General features: G+C 38.2%; 1 protein-coding gene across 1 annotated transcript in view; it reads right to left on the reverse strand.

The window, feature by feature from the left end:
• The window catches only part of LOC131432138 (reticulon-1-A), a 61,937-nt gene extending 40,615 nt beyond the window's left edge, over positions 1 to 21,322 (reverse strand). Inside the window, exon 1 of the mRNA XM_058598241.1 lies at positions 20,124 to 21,322. Coding sequence (XP_058454224.1) covers positions 20,124 to 20,991 — 868 coding nt within the window. The 5' untranslated portion in view covers positions 20,992 to 21,322. The remainder of the gene's footprint in view (positions 1 to 20,123) is intronic.
• Between the last annotated feature and the right edge of the window lie 1,876 nt (positions 21,323 to 23,198).

A 23,198-nucleotide genomic window follows, 5' to 3' on the forward strand; every position in this document is an offset into this window, starting at 1 on the left:
TTTAATGTTTTCAGGAAAGTTATGTTCTTGTTAAAAATTAGTTTTGGTTTGTAACATGATTTGATAATAACGAGAGGAAAATGATTTACTAATTGTATTACAAATCATCAAAAGTAAAAAAAGTTATCTATAAGATTTTTTAATAACAAACTCATAAATCTGTAACAAACGTCAAATGGAAAAGTATCGTATCCTTTGTATTATGTTTTTATTTGTTATTAGACATGAATTTAGGAGTGTGGCTATGAGTCATCAGCTTGCAACAGCTTGATGGCACTGTTTAACGGTGGGGGAGGTGATTGCGACTTGTTGAGCCAACAGAAATATCAAATTCAGGAATTGCAAAAATTGTTTTTGTCTATATTATATAAAGGGTGATTTTTTAAGAGCTTGAGAACTTTTTTAAACAATAAAACGCATAAAATTTGCAAAATCTCATCGGTTCTTTATTTTAAACGTTAGATTGGTACATGACATTTACTTTTTGAAGATAATTTCATTTAAATGTTGACCGCGGCTGCGTCTTAGGTGGTCCATTCGGAAAGTCCAATTTTGGGCAACTTTTTCGAGCATTTCGGCCGGAATAGCCCGAATTTCTTCGGAAATGTTGTCTTCCAAAGCTGGAATAGTTACTGGCTTATTTCTGTAGACTTTAGACTTGACGTAGCCCCACAAAAAATAGTCTAAAGGCGTCAAATCGCATGATCTTGGTGGCCAACTTACCGGTCCATTTCTTGAGATGAATTGTTCTCCGAAGTTTTCCCTCAAAATGGCCATAGAATCGCGAGCTGTGTGGCATGTAGCGCCATCTTGTTGAAACCACATGTCTACCAAGTTCAGTTCTTCCATTTTTGGCAACAAAAAGTTTGTTAGCATCGAACGATAGCGATCGCCATTCACTGTAACGTTGCGTCCAACAGCATCTTTGAAAAAATACGGTCCAATGATTCCACCAGCGTACAAACCACACCAAACAGTGTATTTTTCGGGATGCATGGGCAGTTCTTGAACGGATTCTGGTTGCTCTTCACTCCAAATGCGGCAATTTTGCTTATTTACGTAGCCATTCAACCAGAAATGAGCCTCATCGCTGAACAAAATTTGTCGATAAAAAAGCGGATTTTCCGAATGGACCACCTAAGACGCAGCCGCGGTCAACATTTAAATGAAATTATCTTCAAAAAGTAAATGTCATGTACCAATCTAACGTTTAAAATAAAGAACCGATGAGATTTTGCAAATTTTATGCGTTTTATTGTTTAAAAAAGTTCTCAAGCTCTTAAAAAATCACCCTTTAGAAAGGCTTGGCGATCATGACAAAAAATAACTTTTCAACGGAGGCTGACAAAAAATACACTCAGTCTGCTCTTTTAAATGGGGAATTAGAATATCAAACATAATTTTTTTAAACGAATCAAATTCTTTTCGGCCATACTGGACCTCCCAGTTTCCGGTTTCAGAGGCACCGGAAATAGTGTTAAAAAATTTGAAAATGAAGCTCAAATTGTAATTATAATTTTTCGACATTTGACATGTCGAAGCCACACCACTACCCCTCCATCTGACAAAAATGTGCAAAAAGAAAGAATAGTTCCTCAGAGACCACTTAACCGATTTTCTTTAACTTAGATTAAAAAAAGGCCCTATAGGGACCGTGCACGATAACAAGCGCCATTAGTGGCGAATAGGCGAAAAAACTCTACCATAGCTTTACACTGTTACCATATGTTCACGCTGAATCAAATAGTCAAAAACCTGTTTTAATACAACATAGTGGTGTAATGATCCTTTTCTCACATCAATCATATTCTCATATATAATACTGTGGTATACTATTAAAAATATTTCTCTCCGATTCTTAAAATAAACCAAAAAGATTGTTTGTGCATTAACTAGTATAACCTACAGAATAAAACAGTTCTCTGACATCGATGAGAAAACGAAGTGAGTTCCACTATTGTAGATATTTCGGGCACTGGAACCCGAGAACGTATAATCGAAGTTGGTTCGATGATATTATTTGCATCCGAAAAATATGGTTAATTTTCGGTAGGAGCATAAGATCATTCATTTGAATCTAAGATTAGGAATACCGGACTAAGTGTAAAAGTAAGTGAGATCCTTTTTTGAGTGTATGACTATTATCTGCCGCCGTTATCCGAAAGCCGGGAATACTTTCGAGACCAATTTAGAAAACTTTTTACTTTTTTCGTTTCGACTCTTCAAGTAACGGTACACAATTTTTAACACACTTTGCCCTATCATTCCGGAACCGAAAGTCGGATCCGGATGAAATTCAAGAATTCCGTGTAGAACCATGAGACCTTTCATTTGAATCTAAGCTGGTCAACATCGATTAAGTTGTTTTCGAGAAACACACACACACACACACATATAGATTGCTCAGCTCGACGAACTGAGTGGAATGGCATATGACATTTGGCCAATTTTTTCTAGTCGATTTCAAGTGATTGTATAACCTTTCTATACGAGAAAGGCAAAACAGTTCAGAGTTTCAATAAAATGATTATTTGTTGTTAGCTTCGTGACTCGTATACGTCATACTGGCTACTCGTGAGATTGCTAGCATTTTTACGACTACAATTTATTTTCTTCCTCCATTCTAAGAGTATTTGAACTTTTAGTTAAAATTTGACAGTCGGGTAGTTATTTTTTATCGAGCACGTAAATTTTTTTTGACCGCCACACTCCCCCACACCAAAGAGGATCAATATGTGAAGCACCCTGGTAGTGGACGCAAACTAATCTCAGCTCAAAGAAAAAAAAAAATCTGGCAAAATACTACTGAAAGAAAGTCTTTCGTTACAATATGCTGAGATGTTTGGATTTTCATGATGTGCAAATAAACTTTATTAATAAATATTGCGGAATCCCAGTGGAATTGATTTCCTTTTAAGGGATCCACAATGATAGGCTAATCATACAAGAATGAATTACTGTTGACAGTTTGTAAAACAAGGAATAAAATGAATTAATTAAATATCTCGTTAGTCTATGCTTAAAATTATACTTCAGTCTAGCCCCGAATAAGGCACGGCTGGATGTTCTTTGAATGTCAAGTGGAAGTGCGTTATATTTTGTTGGACCAACAAAAAGAATCCTTCTTTGACCAATGTTTGTGACTGCTCGAACGCGAAGCAGGTTGTTACTACGACGTGTAGTTCGAGAGTGAGTTAAAGTTGGAAACTGTAAATTATGGTGAGTTGAGGTGTTGTGTAGGATATCATGAACGAACAGTAATATTTGAACATCACATAAGTATGGCAGAGGTAAGATGTTATGGGTATTATCGGAGTATAACAATAAGCTTGAAAACAGTAGGGGTTTATTGAAGATGATTTTGAGACACCTGTTTTGAAGAGTTTGAATTTGTTATAGATGAGAGCTAGCGGCGCGACCCCACACCGATACCAAATAAATGAGCTGTGAATGGATGTAAGCAAAATAAAAGTTTAAAAGTGCACGCTTAGGAACATATGACTTGACCCTCCACAAAATACCGCAGTAGGATGCCACATGTTTTTCAATAGATTTAATATGGTGAATCCAGGTTAACGTGGGGTCAAAATATACACCCAAATATTTAAAACAGTCAACTTTTTCAATAATATAATGTCCCAATTTAGGATGACGATGGATTGGTATTATTTTTCTTATGGACCAGAAAATCATATATTTAGTTTTTATAAGATTTAAGGACAATAAATTTTCACTAAAATATTGATCTAAAATACTTAAATCGCTCTCCATTGAGTTTATAACTGCATTGATGTCATTGATAGGATAAAATAGAACTGCGTCGTCGGCAAATAACCGCGGAGTCCCTGTGAGTTGCAGGTTACCTATATCAAGTATATACAAAAGAAATAATAGTGGTCCTATATTGATACCCTGTGGCACTCCAATGTTTATGGCAGCAAGATTGCTACAGACGCTCTCGATGGACACGAATTGTTTTCTGTTTGTCAAGTAGCTACTGATAATAGAGTTCGCGATGCCCCTGATGCCGTAGCACTGAAGTTTGTCCAAGAGAATACTGTGATCCAAAGTGTCAAAGGCTTTTTTGAGATATAAAAATAAGGCACCAATCATGTTTTCTTTTGTCAATCTCGCTCATTATATTGTCTACTAATTCTATGATAGCGGTATGTGTGCTAGAACCTTGTCTGAAGCCATACTGAAATTTATAAAAGACACTGTGTTTGTTTAAAAATTCGAGGAATCTATTTACCAATAGTTTTTCAAAGATTTTGTTGAAGACAGAAAGAGTCGATATAGGACGATAATTGTTACAATCATAACTTTAGCCACTTTGAGGCAGTCAGGGTAATAGCCAGTCTGAACAATTACATTGAAACATTGAGATAGAATTCTAGAAAATATAACAGGGTTACTTTTTAGCACACTTGCAGAGATGTTGTCGGGGCAACTGCTCTTTCTATTGTCCAAATTTTTTTATTAGTAGAATGACTTCGCTAGAAGATGACGGACGTAGAAATATAGAGTCACTAACACGACGAACATTATCAGTGGGACAAATAATTCGGTTGATACGAATATTATCAGCTAATTCTTTGCCGACATTAGAGAAAAAATTGTTGAACTCACAAACTTCAGAGTTTACATTAATTTTGTTACCATTGTGTCACTTTTTTTTGTTATTCCAAATGTATTTTGAAGATTTCTCCAGAATTTTGAATGAGGTGTCTTTGTAAGAAGGTTTTCATGATATGCTTTCTTGCTATTTCTGTTCATGATATCGACCTTTTTAGATATGTGTAATAGCATTTGTTTAAGGTGTTGGTCCTGTGGGTTTGCTTTAACACGATGGAGATAATTACGTTTTATTTTTATCAGTGTCCATAGACCCAAATTCATCCATGGACAATGAGAGCCTTTCATTTTAACTGTTTTTGAAATTATTCTCGTATGTTTTTCAAGTAGGGTTATACACATGCACTATATTTTGTAGAACAGTTTCAATGTCGTCTATAGCATCAATGCTATTCATGAAATTGAAGAACTCTTGATTCAATTGACGATTGTTAACAATTTTTTTCGTTAAAGTCATTGGTTCCCTCTCAACAAATAATTTGAAGGTCATTTGAATATGATATTATCTAAAACTGTGGCCCATTTGACAAGTTTGACGGATGGAAAGTTATTTGGGTCTGTTTTGCTCTGAAAATAAAGTAATAGCAAGTGGTGTAATAACTGCAATTCAGCGAAAGTAAGAATAACTTCGAGATAATCTTACTTCATTTAAAAAATATTTAAACTCTTTATTGGGGTATTTTCTTTGAGTGAAAGTATAAAAATATATTACACAGAAGCAATTTTTACTAAAGGTCTGAAATTACAATGTTTTAGCAAGATATTTTTAAGTGTTTCCGGTCAAGTCAATTAAAAAATCATTTAATGTGCTGAGAATATCGTTTGAGTGTTTGAGTTTGAGTGAATATGACAAATATTATACACAAATCCTACTGCAATGACAGAAAATGACGTGACCGTATTTAGATACAGAATGAATAATTCGATTCAAAATTTAATAGTCAGTCGATGTTGAACAATCGTTCGCACCACACGCGAATAGTTCCATAGGGTTCGGAAAAAAATCCGTTGAGAAAATACGCTAGAAAGTATTCTCAAACTCAGTTTACAAGTTTTGCTATGGTAGCATTATTTTTCCCACTCACCGCCTCGTGCGCTGTCGTCGCCGGTCCACTAAACCACGCCCTCGTGCACGGTCCCTATAGTCCCATGGCCTGCTATTGTATTTCATCCGGATCCAACTTCTGGTACCGGAGTCACGGGGTAAAATGTGCACTCGGTTGTTCTTAGAGACCGCGGTTTGATCAATGTTTACAAGCTCAAACTCAAATAAAAGTTGAATTCCATAGAATTCTACCAAATGTTATCATACGAATACTATCAACTAGCCGTTTAATGCTTGAATTGAACAGATCTGGTGAGTTGGTGATCAAATACATCGATTTTCGGTATATCGGTTCTTCGTCCCCGGTTTCGGAAATACCGAGACCGATTTCCATAAAATTTGATTCAAATTAAATGTGTTATATTCCCTTATGTTATAAGTGTAGAGTTTTATCCAAATCGGGCTACCGGTTCCGAAAATGCAGAGTTAGGTGTGTGTAAAATTGCTACTAACAATCGGAACTTTCGTCAATTTCGCAGAGACGGCTGAGTCGATTTTGCGAATCACTTTGAATTGAGTAATATACTAATGGCTATTGATAGGAATTTTGAAAATCAATAGCACTTTGAATTGAATAGTACAGGGCCTGAGGTCCACTAGGAGATTGATAGTACCTATTAGCTCTCTCCGGACAGTACCAGCCTAGATGCCGTGTGGAATCCGGCGGAAAAAATGAACCAAGAATAGATCCACTGGGTTCCTGCTTCCATGTCGTAAAAGGCGACAATTGCAGGAGTTTCTTTTTCCTTTCAGTGATCAGATTTTCAATGTTTCACTTCTGATTACTCTATTTTACTAAATTATCTCTTCATTCAACCTATCAATTTCCGTCTAGCTTCGGAGAAAAGTTTTATTTGGAATGTTTTCTTTTTCCTTGTTATTGATTGTCTTTCAGGATTATAAATTGAATGATAAAAATCAACTATTTCGTAAATCCGTTGATATTGCAAAGTTAATAACAGAGATAACATATGTCGGTATATTGAATACATAGTAAAAAACATTTGATATTTATATTTCAAACAATAAATTAATATTTTTCTCGGTAGCCGGCTGCCCAGATCAACCAATATAACCAATTAATGATTTTATTAAATAATTAAAATAATAAAGTGGAAATAATAAAGGATCAGGACGCGCGCGGGGTCTGTTGACCTTTGTTTGATAATTGAAAATGATTTTATAACAACTGCTTAGAATATGTCAATGCAAAGAATCAACTATTTTGTCTAAATTCTATTCATTCGATTATTTTGTATCACGTAATTTCATTTATAAAAAAATTGGGAAGTTTTTGCCTTTCTCATATAGAAAGGTTATGCAATCACTTGAAAACCGACTAGTGAAAATTGGCCCGGAGGGCCCAAGTGTCATATACCATTAGACTCAGTTCATCGAGCTGAGCAATGTCTGTGTGTGTGTGTGTGTGTGTGTGTGTGTGTGTGTGTGTGTGTGTGTGTGTGTGTGTGTGTGTGTGTGTGTGTGTGTGTGTGTGTGTGTGTGTGTGTGTGTGTGTGTGTGTGTGTGTGTGTGTGTGTGTGTGTGTGTGTGTGTGTGTGTGTGTGTGTGTGTGTATGTGTCAAATAATCTCACTAGGTTTTCTCGGAGATGACTGAAACGATTTTGACAAACTTAGATTCAAATGAAAGATTTCGTGGTCCCATACGGAATTCCTGAATTTCATCCGGACCCGACTTCCGGTTCCGGAATTATAGGGTAAAGTGTGTTCAATATTGTACACCGTCACTTAAACCGGCGAAACAAAAAACGTAAAAAAAAATTCTAAACTAAACTGGTCTCGAAACTACACAAAACGATAGTGATTATCAGTAGGCAACTAAACAAACCAATTCCGATTATCCTGGTTTTCGGTATCCGGTTCCGGAAGTACCGGAAACAGTAGTCATATAAACCAAAATTGATCTCACTCACTTTTCTCAGTGACGGTTTGACCGATTTCCACAAACTTAGATTCAAATGAAAGGTCTTCTGGTCCTATACGGAATTCTTGAATTTCATCCGGATCCGACTTCCGGTTCCGGAATTATAGGGTAAAGTGGTATAATAGTGAACCCATTTCGTTTTCTTAAGGATGACTTACGCGATCAAAGCACTGTTTTATTCTGTATGTTATGCATAAACAATCACTTGGTTTCATTCAAAAATCGAAGAGAAAAATTTTGAATACAATACCACAATATTATATGTACATGAGAAAGGCATCATTGCACCACTAGGTGGATTAAAACCGGTTTTGTTCTTTACGCGATAGTATTGCAAATTTTTCTTCAGTTTCCTCGAATAAGAGCTGTGACTCAAGACTTTCAGGGACTTCAATATAGGATATTGTTGAAACGTTCACTCGGGAAGTCAGTGAGTTTAGTGGTGCATTCGAGCATCTTGAAATCGGAACATACTGAGTCCCGCGCGAATAATACCAATACTGAAATACGGCCTCTAGTAACAACAAGTGTTGGACTAACATCCCTTCCCATTCCTTAGACGATCTACGTTCGGGCCTGGCCGGCGCCGGTACTGATCAATGAATTCTGGGATTACCAGAAGATGTACATTGAAGGATGATTGTTTTTGATCGATTTATTTTTGATGCCAAATATCTGCATGAAAATGTAAAAACTATTTTTCAAATCGAAAATTTTTTAAGTGTCAGGGTTGACTTATAAAAAAAAATCGGGACAACACCAGATCTCGACGTTTCATGCATTTCTAAGACAAAACAAGAAAACCGCGTAACTTCGGAAATCCCCGTAAAAAATCGCGTAAGCTCGGAAATCGGAGTAAAAAAGCGGCGTGAAAAAACCGCATTGGAAAACTACGTAAAAAAGACCTCAGTGTATTGGACGTTTTCAGCTGGTGTAGGGTGGCTCTATATGTTAATTTAGAAAATTATTCATTTAATTTAGAAAATTTGATGCTATATTGAAAAGTAAGGGAGACCGGGGCTGGTTATCCGAAGGAACAGGGTGGCAGAGTGCCTTTCATAAACAGGCTATTGTGCGCAGTGGCGACATCTATACTGATTTTGGTGGGATACGTAATTTCAGGTGTTTTTGTGTTGACGTTTGGGCAGGAGCACGTTTATTCTGTTTTTGGCGCTGTTGAGTAAATTTTTGTAAAGTAATTTATATAACGCAAATATATTTAAATTCCATTCCTAAAAAAGTGGTACTGCTGAAAAGGGTATTCCAAACTCTACAAAATAGTTAACAAATAGAATCATTAGAAGTTTGAAATTTTTTTATTTACTTTTCGGCTTACGCTAGCTCTTGGAATATTATTCTAACAACAACAGTCACATCAAATATGTAAGAATACATTCAGATATATTCATACAAAATGTAACATTGATGTTTGGCCAAATGAAAACCGTAGCTGTGCTCAGTCTCTTATGATCTCAATTTTCGGTTCATGTTATCAATTCTCTGGTAGCCGGTGTAATCGTCCTATTTGTGTAATAACTTTTTTGGCAAAAGTGGAAAGAGCCTTTCTTAAGTTTTTTATCGCTATTTTTGGTGTTTCCGGAAACCGGGATGGATATAACCGAGGTCAGTTTGTATGACCGTCAACTAGCTAGACCTATAAATTGAAACAGTTTAGTAGATTTATTGTTTGCATTGCCACTATGAAAGGTGGTTTGAAATTTTTGGACATCATCCAACTTCATCGACAACTCTTTCCGTTTTAAGTTTTCTTTATGATCCGTCTTTGACTCATCAGTGCATAACAGTTTATGTTGAACTGTTCTGCCACCCAGCAGTTAAACATAAACCGCTAAGCAGACGTAAAGTTTCTGCGAGGTGCAGAACACTGTTCAAAAACAAAACGTAAAGATGATTTAAAACGTGCCCTTGTGCTACGGCTTTTGGGCCCAATTTCGAGGATCTTCTACGTGTTTTGCATTGCCGTTCTATGACGATTTAAAAGTTTGGCAATTATCTTCCAGTATTTCCGGTATCGGAAGTGGGATCTGAACAAAATTGCATAACACCCTGTGAGACCATAAGACCTTTAATTTATATCTAAGTTTGTGAAATTTGATTTAGCCATCGCTGAGATGGCTTTGTGAAATTTGATTTAGCCATAGTTCTAGCCATGCAATGATTCTGTACGCTATATGAATCGGCTGCGAAGTCTGTTGAAACAGTAAGGCCAAATTCCACAAAAGGAATGTAATGCCAAGACTTTACTTTGACTTTGAGAAGCTTTTTGCCACTACTTCCGTCGCTTCCAGGGCCGATAGTACCGAAGTAAGCTCATTTGACCACAAACTAACAAAATCAACTAGAGGAACTTTACAAACATTTGCGTTGTGACGATGGTCTTGTAGAATTGCACACTGATTGACAAATAAGAGCTGCTTAGGAAATAGTATTGGGAATTCATATTATTTCAACTTAAACTGAACATCTCAACAGCATGATAACCACCATTTATCTCTATCGCCTCTATCTTCATCGTTCACAGGGATGGATAAGGAGAAGAGACGACTTATAATTCTCTTCCATAGGTGTCGGGGAGTTGGAAATTTGGGAAGGTAGCAAGTCTAGGACACACTTAAACCAGCGATACGATCATGGTATCAGATGGAATCAAGAATGAAAAGTTAGGTTTCATCTCAAAATGTAGAAAAATAAATTAAGAATTAATAATTTCAGTACAGACTACAGAGTACAGAGTCGCAATAATAAAAATTAATTTATGATATTTTCCACTCAAATGAAAAATTATCGAACTATTTAGAGGGAGAGAAAATTTTTCAAGTCCGACGCGCACGCCTTGATTTTTTCATTAAGCTTAGGATAACTCATAAATTAAACAAAACAGTGAAACAGCTCAGTTCCGGAAATCTATATTTTGATTTTTAAAATGACAACGTCAATTTTTTAAATCCTACTTGACAACCGAAAAAGCCTTCATACTTTTTGGCATCTATCCATCGTACCTGTTCCTAAAATTCTAATATTATAAGAATTTACAATAATCTCGATAGAGAGAAACCGCTCGAAAACTCAAAAATCCAATATAAATTTTGAAACTAATCGATTATTCGATCAATTATTCGATTATTTATATTGGCAGCGACGTCTCGTGACAAAATTACGGGCTGTGCACTGATTATGGGATCAGATACAAAAGTTCGTGGTAAGTGAAAAATAAAATTTGAGGAATGGATATTCGCTTGTGTTTTTCAATACAATGAAATAACGATATACTTTTGGATGCGATTTTTCTATTAAACTTATTTCGTATAATCGATAGAATAGAAGAATTAGACGCTCTGCACTTCGAGAAAATCTGTTAATATCTTCATCTATAAAACCACTTCGACGTTGCAACTGAGCCAGCAATTCGCTTTCAACTGCCATAAGCATAAGCCACTGAAGCCTTTCCTGAAGATGTGCATACAAGTTCTTACAGAATCAAACGTAGTAGCGAGAACAACAAATTTCAGAGCAGTGCTGTGTGGTTCCTATTCTTCTTGAATCTGTGCAGTAACTCATGTGAACACTCACATTCACTTCATTTTTGCATCGACTACACCTGTTTTATGCACTAACCGCATCTATGTTAAACTAAATTATATAGACATTGTCAGGGTAGATTTTTGGCGCATGCTTTTGAAGCTGAGATATTCAATAAACAACTTGAACGATTTTTTACAGTATAATCTTAACTAATTTTCTAAGACATTGTCAGTTGTCTTTTTTATATTCGTCACAGTTTCTAATAAGAATTGAAACGTGAAAATAGCCTTCTTAAACACACTAAAGAAAACTGACCTCAGACCTTAAGGGCTGAAGCCAGTGTGTTTTAGGGTGATTTAGAGGGCTATTTTCACGCTTCAAGTCTGATTTTCTCAGAAACGGTGACAAATATCAAAACACCCAACTGACAATCTTTTAAAAAATTAGTTTAGATTCTTCTGTGAAAATTTCAGAATGATCCATTGACTTTGGCGGTCGGGAAAGTTTTTTTTCTGTAGGAAGAATTGCGTAGCTGAAAACGCCGTCTTTCAACTTGTTCATTGAATATCTCGCCTTCAAAAGCATGGACCAAAAATCTATCCTGACAATGTCCAGATAGTTGATCCCTGATCCCCACGGTAGCAATCATCTTCCTATCGTAATTTCAATCACCTGCGGATTACGACCATCGGAGACAATCAATGTTTCGTATGACCTCACACGAAATATTGATTGGAAAGAATACGCTAATTCGATGTCTGAGAAACTCAAAACAACACAAGAACTTCCTCCGGAGGAAGAGTACATGTTTTTGGCTGGCTTGATTCTCGACTCCGCGATTCAAGCTCAGACGAAACGTGTACCAGGCGCGAAAACTAACATCCGTTATCCCAATCCGTGGTGGGACAAAGAGTGCTCATCATTGAACGCGGAAAGATCTTTAGCATTCAAAAAGTTCAGAAAATATGGAACACCTGATAATTATCGCAATTACGCGGCGCTAGAAAAGCAAATGAAGAACTTAGTTAAAGCAAAAAAACTAGGTTACTGGCGACGGTTTGTTGACGGATTAACAAAAGAAACATCGATGAGCACTCTTTGGAACACAGCCCGACGAATGCGCAACAAAAACACCATGAACGAAAGCGAGGAATATTCTAATCGCTGGATATTCGATTTCGCTAAAAAAGTATGTCCTGACTCTGTTCCGGAACAGACGATCATGCGCGTCGCCTCATCAAACAGAAACGAAACACCTTTTTCGATGGTAGAGTTCTCACTTGCGCTCTTGTCGTGTAACAATAAAGCTCCGGGGTTAGACAAAATCAAATTCAACTTGTTGAAAAATTTGCCTGACTCTGCCAAAAGACGCTTATTGAATTTATTCAACAGGCTTCTTGAGGATAATATTGTCCCACATGACTGGAGACAAGTAAGAGTTATCGCCATTCAAAAACCAGGAAAACCAGCCTCCGATCACAATTCGTATCGGCCGATTGCTATGCTTTCTTGTATCCGGAAATTGTTCGAAAAAATGATTCTGTTTCGTCTAGACAATTGGGTCGAAACTAATGGCTTACTTTCAGATACACAATTTGGTTTCCGCAGGGGCAAAGGAACGTAAACAACATTGATGAATGTATCAATACATCTTGCACGCTAAGACAACTTGCCGACGACAGCGTTGTGTCTATTATAGGACCCAAAGCTGCCGATCTCCAAGGACCATTACAAGATACCCTCGATAACTTGTCAACATGGGCTCTTCAAATGGGTATCGAGTTCTTTACGGAGAAAACTGAGCTGGTTGTATTTTCAAGGAAGCGAGAATCAGCACAACTACAGCTTCAACTAGGGGGTGAAAACATAGGTCAGGTCTTCACATTTAAATATCTCGGGGTCTGGTTCGACTCCAAAGGCACCTGGGGATGTCATGTTAGGTATCTGAAACAGAAATGCCAGCAGAGAATCAACTTTCTTCGCACAATAACCGGAACTTGGTGGGGTGCCCACCCAGGAGACCTGATTAGGCTGTACCAAACAACGATATTGTCCGTAATGGAATATGGGTGTTTCTGCTTTCGCTCCGCCGCGAATACGCATTTCATTAAGCTGGAAAGAATACAGTATCGTTGTTTGCGTATTGCCTTAGGTTGCATCCAGTCGACTCACACGATGAGTCTCGAAGTGCTCGCGGGCGTCTTACCGTTGAAAAATCGGTTCTGGGATCGATTGCTAATCCGATGCGATATCTTGAATCCGATGGTGATTGAAAACTTCGAAAGGCTTGTCGAACTTAATTCTCAGACCCGTTTTATGTCCTTGTATTTTGATTACATGGCTCAGAATATTAATCCTTCTTCGTTTGTTTCCAACCGTGCTCATTTCTTGGATACTTCTTATTCTACTGTGTTTTTCGACACAGCCATGAGAGAAGAAATTCGTGGAATTCCGGATCACGTGCGCCCTCAAGTGGCCCCAAATATTTTTTATAATAAATTTAGAACAGTCAACTGTGAAAAGGTGTTTTACACTGACGGATCAAACATCAACAGGTCCACAGGCTTCGGCATCTTCAATCAAAACATCACCGCTTCTTACAAACTCAGTGATCCGGCTTCAGTTTATGTCGCAGAATTAGCTGCTATTCAGTACACCCTCGAGATCATTGAAACCTTGCCCAAAGACCATTACTTCATTGTCACGGACAGTCTAAGCTCAATAGAAGCTCTCCGGGCAATGAAGCCAGGAAAGTACTCCCCTTATTTTCTGGGGAAAAGACGGGAACACTTGAGAACTTTATCTGGTCGGTCTTATTTAATATCCTTAGTCTGGGTCCCATCACATTGTTCCATTCCAGGCAATGAAGAGGCAGACGCGTTGGCTAAGGTGGGCGCATTAGAAGGTGAAATTTATGAAAGACCAATTTGCTTCAACGAATTTTTCAGTGTATCTCGTCAAAGGACGCTCGAAAGTTGGCAAACTTCATGGAGTAATGGGGAACTGGGACGATGGTTACACTCCATTATCCCAAAGGTATCGACGAAACCTTGGTTCAGAGGGATGAATGTGGGTCGGGATTTCATTCGTGTGATGTCCCGGCTCATGTCTAATCATAACACCTTGGATTCGCACCTCCGGCGTATCGGCCTCGTGGAGAGCGGTCTCTGCACTTGCGGTAAGGGTTATCACGACATTGAACATGTTGTCTGGGTATGTACCGGGTATTGTGGCGCCAGATCACAGCTAATTGACTCCCTTCGGGCCCGAGGTATATCACCCATGGTCCCAGTACGAGACGTGTTGGCCCATCGAGACCTTCCCTATATGCTGCTTTTATATCAGTTCATAAAGAACATTAACTTACAAGTCTGATCTGCTGAAGGGTTCCACAACCTCGACCCTAACATCCGCTCGAACCTCCCCAACTGTCGTCTGTTCACCATCTTCATCGAAAAACTAACAAGATCTTTCTGCTGTCACTTATTTTTGCTCCCCCGTCCCCGTCTCTTCACCATCTCGATGTCAACTAATTAGATCTTATCGCTGACCTAAGTAGTTTCGCTCCCTTACCACCTTTTTCAACAACATAAATTCTCTCTGTTTCTTTCCTTCTCTTCCACAAAATTCACCACCACGGAGAGCCGCTCAAGTCGATGATTATGCGGGCCATCAGCCGGCTCCCCGTAGTCGGGGGTGTTTTCCGCGGACCCACACAAACGAAAAGATGCGACCAACAGTGATGCGTACCAACGTCGTGCCAGTTTACTCCAGCGTACAAGATCCAGCCAGCCACTGCCGACCACTCGTTGAAGACTAGATCTCCCAAAGCTCATATGGTGTGAAAATAAAAAAAAAATCTAGTTTAAGTAGTTTAAACATATGCCCTCGGCATCTTATAGCTTAACGCAATGTGCCTTAAAATATGTTATTAAATAAAAAAAAATGTCCAGATAATTTAATTTAGATGCGATTAGTGCATAAAAACATATATATTGTCGAGATAAAAATGAAGTGAATGTTATTTTTGTGAAGATAAGTCGATTTCTATGGCGGCACCATTTCTGCTCTTGTTTCCTAGTAACGTAACGAAACACGAGAGAGAAATAAAATCGGCTCAGCACGGCTGCCAAACAAGCGGTAGCTTTATTGGATTTTATGTGATGTAGTCAAACTTGTAATCGAAAATATCACAACTTTCTTGGCCATCCGGCCACATCGAGAGTAATTTAGCACATTTACGAGAGAGCATGGCGGGAAATGTAATACGCAGAGCGATCCAAGTGGTTATACGCGACCTACTGGCCTCAGCGAACTCCAATCGATTTTAGATTCAAAAATAAAAATACGTTTGAATTTATTTATGAATTGTATTGTTTGCTTTGTGACAAGAGTGATTGTTGATGGATTGAAAACTTATTTCAAGCATTATCGTTGAATTGAATTTTAATGTCTTGCCATCCCTGCCTGCAACCTCATCGTTCATCGGTGAACCAGCAAAGTTAATTGTGGACTGCGGTGCAGAGAACACCAACACTTAGAACTACGATGTACAACAAACAAGCACAAATTGTCGGGTATGTGCTACAGCTTTTTGATGTAGGACTATGTTTTTCTTTGCTCGACTCACTTGAGTTCAAAACTTTACAACACGAATCATCCAACGGGTTTTTTAAGTGTGTACACACTTAAAAAAATCCCTGTGATTTTACATCTTATTAGATGCACATAAATGGAGCGTCGCAGTTCACACAAATTCACGTGGAAGAACATTTAAAATTGTGTCTAAAACTCCATGACATGCAATTCGTTGAGATAAAAAAAAGCATACTGATAACAGCAACCGCTGTGACTTGAACCGACAATCATTGGATCGCAAGTACGTCTGTTAATCGACTGAGCCACAGAAGCATGCATCTGCTTGGCTGGTAAAAGGTGCATTTAAATTCATACAGTCGCACCTGCTAGTAGAACGCAAGTTACAGTCGAAACCAGTAAAATTCAAGCTCATCTAGCATCAAGTCAGTACAAATAAAATTTTCCGTCATTTGACAAATTAGATCTTTATGAATTACATCGTATGCGGAATTAAGTCACCTGTAAAATTCAAATTGTTTTGGAGTGTATATCTATATTTCCCAAAACAATTTTAGGGTTTACATTCGATAGTGTTCTAGTCGATTAGTTCTAAGCTGGTAGAATATATAACTAATTGAACTAATCATTGCTTAATTTGAAACCCTGAATGTTATTGATTGATCTGCTAGAATCAGATCAATTGTAGATAGATTTCTCATAGAAGATAAATTAGTTAAGCTATTGGAAATAAAACTGGGTTAAAACCAGCGGATAGTTCATCATGAAGAAATCGTACTTCATGATTATTTTTCTGATTCCTCTACGAGCATTTAGAATCCTATTAGGAAAAAAAACAAATCGATATATTGTGCTATTTAACAGTTATCATTTGATTTATTTGCCCATCAACGCATTGAAATCGCAAAAATTGTTTATTGACTGACAGATACATTAGAAAAAAAAGGTGTTTTAAAAGAGCAAGTCGTGGCAGCCGAACGGTTTTTTCGAATGCTTAGGTATACGTACATCTAATGATTTTAAATTTAATTCTATTATTTAAAAATTTCAAATTTTTGGTCTGACAGGACTTTGTTAATAATTGGGTTTATGGTTTTCATGACAATCACAGCATGATAATTCATCTGAGGGTATCGTTCATTGAACAGATGTGCTTATAAGTACATAATTTAAACAGTATATGTCCATATTACAATTTATTGTACCATGGCCGAAGCCCTGGCAATGACGATAGTATGTTAGATTCGCTGTGCCATCATCAGTGTTGGTGATTGCCGATAATTTGGCAGAAAGCGGCTCGATATTTCTCTACATTGTATACAACAGTTTCAATCTGGTAGAAGCCGCTACAAGAACTCGCTGTCTCTCAATGCATGAACCGTGAGAGAATTTTTCTACATTTCTTGGCTCCACTTCATACTCTAAGTATTTCACAGCCCTTAACAAAATATATACAGTCCGGCAATGATCGGCGCTGTGAGGAATTTACCAAGAGAGAATCGCAAGTTGATAATTATCGTTGATAATTCGACTTGATGATTCTCATACTAGGTTAAAATATACAATATTTCAAAACCGTGGTCTGGAGCATTCACAGCTATTTTCATAGATACAACTTATACTAAGGTTATATGCACATAGTTAGAATAAACGGCAATAGTAAAATTATTCTACCGCAATTTTCAACTGCCCGTATAGGATCGGATCGCAAAACGAGAATAAGCGACCGTTTGTTGCTTCAGAGAGAATTCCCACAGCAGCGTGCTAACCCGTGATGCTCAGACAGCTCATCGAGAGAAATTCGTTCTCGCACTGGTGTCCATTCTATGTAGAATGAACCATGACGATGTTTTGTTGCTGAGATGATATCCGTCTCTCTTTGATGGCAATGATTGAATATTGTGAAGAGTTGGTAGAGAGCTTTCTGCCATCCTTGACCATCATGCCGTTTATAATTTTCCTGCCGAAATGATTTGAAGTTGCGAGCATAGATTGTTGTTGTTTTTTCCGAGTGGCAAGCGTCCGTTTTTGGGATTGTTGTTCCTTGTTGATTTATTTTCAATCATATGTACCTTATGATCAAAAAAGAACCGGAATTTTATTCAAAAACGCAAAATTTCAATTTTTAATCAATTTCTTTATTATCGCCTTCAAAGTACTCTCCTCCTGCGGCAATACATGAATGCCAACGCTTGATCCAATTTTCCATACAAGTTTTATAGGCCACCGAAGGTATGGCCTTTAGTTCAGGCAGCGAATTCTCTTTTATGGTCTCTATGGTCTCAAAACGCGTTCCCCGCAATGGCAATTTGAGTCTGGGGAAGAGGAAATAGTCACACGGGGCCATATCTGGAGAGTACAGTGCTTGGTTGAGTTTTTAGCCAAAAACTGCGACACAACCAACGCTGTTTTTGAATGAAATTCAGCTTTTTTGGCACAAGCCGAGAAGCGACGCGTTTCAAACCCAAAACATCAGTTTAAATGTGTTCGGCTGATCCATAAGAGATGCCCAACAACACAGCAATCTTTCTAATCTGTACAGAACGATTTTGCAACACGATTTGCTTCGCCGATTCAATGTTTTCTTCAGTAACAGATGTTGTTGGGCGGCCAGGGATCTCATCATGATCCAAGCTTGTATGACCACCTTTGAAGCGTTTATACCACTCGTATGCCTGTGTTTTTCCTAGACACGATTTGCCAAAGGCCTTTTCTAACATTTTCAACGTTTCGGAACACTTAAATGCATTTGCAACACAAAATTTGATGCACGCACGTTGTTCTAAATTTTCATCCATTATAAAAATCGCCACACGAAAATTTTTCAACTTCTTTGTATAGACGCCAAACAAAAACTAATCGTACGATATGCGTCAAAATTTGACAGAATGTGTATAAAAGTGTTGCCAACGTTGAGAGAATAAAAGTTTACCGATTGGACAAGCGCGGGAATTTTAAAATGAAAATTCCGGTGCTTTTCTTATATGTACATGTTATAATGAATATTTTTTATTTATACATCGAAATGCTTGAAAAGTTATTGAATCCTCAATTAGCGGGCCTATTACAATGATCCTTTTTGAACATGGGATATCTGTTTAAAGTTTAAATTAGAAAATATTTACAAAAAAAAAAAACAAAACAGGGGCGATTCGAGTCTATTCCAAAAACCGGGAATTTTTTCTCAAAAAAACTGGGAAATTGAAATCGGCAATTCACTTGCCACCCTGAGATTTGCTATATAAAATGCATAGCACCGACTCAGAAGCCATTCATTTCGAATTTGGCTGTCGTTGTCGTCGTATTGATTATGGTGCGATCGAGGAATCTTCAGGCGAAATACAAAACTTGTTACCGCAAGTGGAAGAAGCAGGAGAATCCAACAGATCACATATCAGTTTCGCAATCGTAATCCTGGAAATAGAAGACGAAAGTCAGCGGTATCCATCGGAATTTGAACTAAACTCGTCACTCTCCATCACGAACGTCTTCATAAAAGGTTCTTTTCAGAACCACCATTATTTGATCATAAGGAATTATACTGGTTATTTCGTAATATTTGTGTGTCAGAATGTTTAATGTAACTAATCTGAATGACATCCAGTTATGTCTCTGACATTACACACCTGTACTTTTTTTTTGGTTTAACTGCGATGTCCCATTTATATGCATCTTAAAAGTTGTCGAATCACAAGATTTTCTTCGAACGGTGTAAGCAGCAATATCAAAACAAATTCTATAGCTCACCTTCGCCAGTTTCTGCTTCTATTCGAATTGATTTTTCTGTGTTCTGGGATTTACGATTACGAATGACAATTGGAAGCATTCTATCTGGTTTTCAACGATTATATCACCCCAACTTTGTTTGAATGCCGCCCGCATTGGCATGCATGTGAGCGATGCATGTCACCCTTGCTTAAAGTCATACGCAATTTATTGTATGATTCAGCCACAGACAAGCGTACGTCACAGCAATGCCTGTTCTTCTTGTTCATGAGATCTATTTAATCAGTGATCGGAACGGAAAAGATCCAACAAAAATTCCGATCGTTCTGCGTTCTCCAAGATAGAATTAAATCTAATAGACTGCAAACAGATTTTCTACGTATGTTATTCATCATCCTCATGAAATGCTAGTCTGTTTCATGACTCATGATTATTTCATTAGCAGCTAACACCGTAAATGGCGTACCTTCCCTTTTCGAATAGAAACAAACGCTACCATGACGTAATTTTCCATCGTCACTTTCTCCGAAACTTATTCTGTCAGTGCGATCGGACGTAAAATGTTATCTACTTACCCAAACCAAATTGTTTGAAGAGCTTCTCCGCCTGTATACATTGTTCGCTGGATTCTGCCGGTTTTGGTTTTTCCTGTGAGGGTTGCTTCACTGGAGCCACCGGTTTTGGAGGAGTCACATTTTCGGTGACAGCCGGAGTAGGAGGGGGAACTGCAACTGGTGCAGGTGGTTCGGGAGGAGCAACAACAGCAGCGGCGGCAGCCACATTGGAACCAGCTGATGATGAGTCTTCAAAATGAGGCTCCACGAAATGATCTTTTTTGTTGTGACTGGCAAATGCACTGAAAATATCTTCTTTTTCAACACTATCGGAAGAAGGATTAGAACCAGCAGAGGGCTCTTCATGCTTTTGGCTCTGTGCGGTTGTGTTCGAACGAACCTCGGCATACGGATTCATGTAGTCACTTTCGATATCATTCTTCGCCGCTTGGATCGGTTCGTCTGGACCGGCGCCGAATGGAGCGGAATCGGTGAAGATTTGCTTCTCTTGCTTTGCGTCGTTGTTTGGTTTCTTCTGCGGCTCCAAGAAATCAGGTGCACCGATATCCAGGAGTGTGTTGATGTCAGCCGTTGCAGGCTCCGTGGTTTTCTTGGTCTCTGCCTCAAGAAAGAAATCATCGAAGGTATCTTTTTCATGCGTTAACATTTTATAGTCCGGCACAGGCTTCGGTGGCATGGAAAATGAATGCCCCAGCAAATCGTCCTCGGCTGAGAACTTTTGCGAAATGTCAGTTTTTTCCTCGTTTGATGATGGAAAACGGGAGTGGTCCGAAAAGAGATCTGCATTGGCAAACTGTTCCTTCGGCATTTCGCCTAGGTCCTTCGGAATTACTGTGGCACTATCGGAGTCTACCAAAAAACTATCCATGTTTTTTTTTTCACTAGTTTAAATATTAACTGGACACTGACACTGAACGGATGAGATAGATTGTTAAATATTTCGCTCTTTCACTCGAAGGACGATTCAAACTGATGGAACGCAAACTGTTGTGCAGCCGTTGGGAGCTAATGCAAAACTTTGGCCACTTATGACAGGTCAGACAACACACAAAGGCTCTCTCGCTTTGAAGGGAAATAATTTTCATCTGTTTCCAGAACCCAACCGACTAATGTTTCTGTGCTTGGTGTGTGAGTGATTTCCAGCCTACTGCGTGTTGTACATGCGCATTAGCCGGTCGCTGGAGATCCGCTACGCACACCACGTTGCCAAGGAAGAAACAGGACTCTGCTCTCTTTACTTGCTCTGTGAGTGTGTGTGTGTATGTTAAATGTCATGTGCGGTTTGTGTGCACCCGTAACAAATCTATGTATCCAGATAATGTCAAGTCTCTTCTGCGCAGTTACTCACTGGCTGAACATTTGCCTGCTGTACGATCAGTCGTCGTTACCCTTTATTTATGTATTGTACTATCAACTGCTGCGCGACCATGTGACTCATTAGCGCATTATGGAAGACTGATCGCAGCGACAATAAAAGTGTGAGATATAACGAACACTCGACAAAAGCGTACTTGTGGAGTAGTCACACACAGAGAAATCAGTGGAACAAAACACAAAACAACGATCGTCGGTAGATAGCGTGCTTGAAACTGAGTAATCATTCCAGTCCGACGATCACTGCCTGCCTGTTGGAGCTGTGATAAATACAGTCAACCTGGGTTTATGAATCACTAAATTTCCGTCACAGCGAAATGGTCTTAAGTTTGAAACCGGACCAAATAAGTAAAAGAGACCGGGGCTAGTTGGCCGAACGGCCGATTGCCAGAATAGCTTTTCTGAAAAGGCTATCCGAATAAAAAATATTGTGGGAAAACAATACGATTTGCTGTTACAAAACCTGCCACAATTTTGCTTTGACCATTGAAAAATATTTTAATGTATTGTTATAAACTATTCAATTAATTGTGAAAATGCTTTTTACAATAGAATGTATAGGTTGTTAAGTATTGTAACAATTTGAAATCAAAAGTTTTCTCATACATGTTTTCTTGGAAAACAATAAAATGTACAGTTTGCATATTGTTTGAAACACCACGTGTACAATAAAATCAACTGTAGAATCGTAGGAACAATATGAAATGAAACAAAAATCTTGTCAAGATACAATAAAATGTATTGTAACCCATATATCAAATTGTGAATCAATTGCTTATGCTGTAAAATAAATTAATGGTTTATTTTTTACGGGGTATTATGTGCAGTGGCGACATCTATACTGATTTTGGTGGAGCATAAGGGAGCACCCTGTGTTGTCGTTTGTGTAGGAGCACGTTTTTTACTTTTTTTGGCACTGGTGAGTAAATTTTTGTTTTTGTAAAGTAATACGTAATAACACATGGATCAATGAGTCCCGAGACTAACAATGGAAACAACATTTTTTTGCAAATTTTTTTTTATTCATCAACATAATCACCTTTTAGGGTGATACAATGGTTCCAACGTTTTTCCAATTTTTCAATACCATGTTTATAAAAAAAAATATCTTTCGCTTCAAAATAAGCTTCAGTTCCAGCGATGACCTCCTCATTTGAGCCAAATCTTTTTCCCTGGAGCATTTTTTTAAGATCAGCAAAGAGCCAGTAGTCACTGGGGGCTAAATATGGCGAGTATGGGGGGTGGGGAAGCAGATCAAAGCCCAATTCGTTCAATTTCGCCATTGTTTTCATCGACTTGTGGCAGGGTGCATTGTCTTGATGAAAAAGCAATCGCGACACCCACTTGGAAAAAAACCTTTTTCATGCTCAATTTTTCATGAAGGATAGTAAATACACTTCCATATGATAGCTGTGTCATCTCAGCAATCTCACGGAGCTTCACTTTACGATCTTTCATTATAATTTTTGTCATTTCACTCACATTTTCCGGTGTAACGGCTTCCACAGGTCTACCCGAGCGTTCCGCGTCATTTGTGTCGGTACGACCACGTTTAAACTCGGCGAACCACCGACAAATCGTTGCTTTTCATGGACAAGAGTCCGGATAACATTTTTCAATCCATTGTTTTGCTTGCACGGTGTTTTTACCCATTAAAAAACAATGTTTTATCAAAACACGAAACTCGGTTTTTTACATTTT

The sequence above is a fragment of the Malaya genurostris genome, chromosome 2 (genome assembly GCF_030247185.1).
Source record: "Malaya genurostris strain Urasoe2022 chromosome 2, Malgen_1.1, whole genome shotgun sequence".
NCBI classification, from domain to species: Eukaryota; Metazoa; Arthropoda; class Insecta; order Diptera; family Culicidae; genus Malaya; species Malaya genurostris.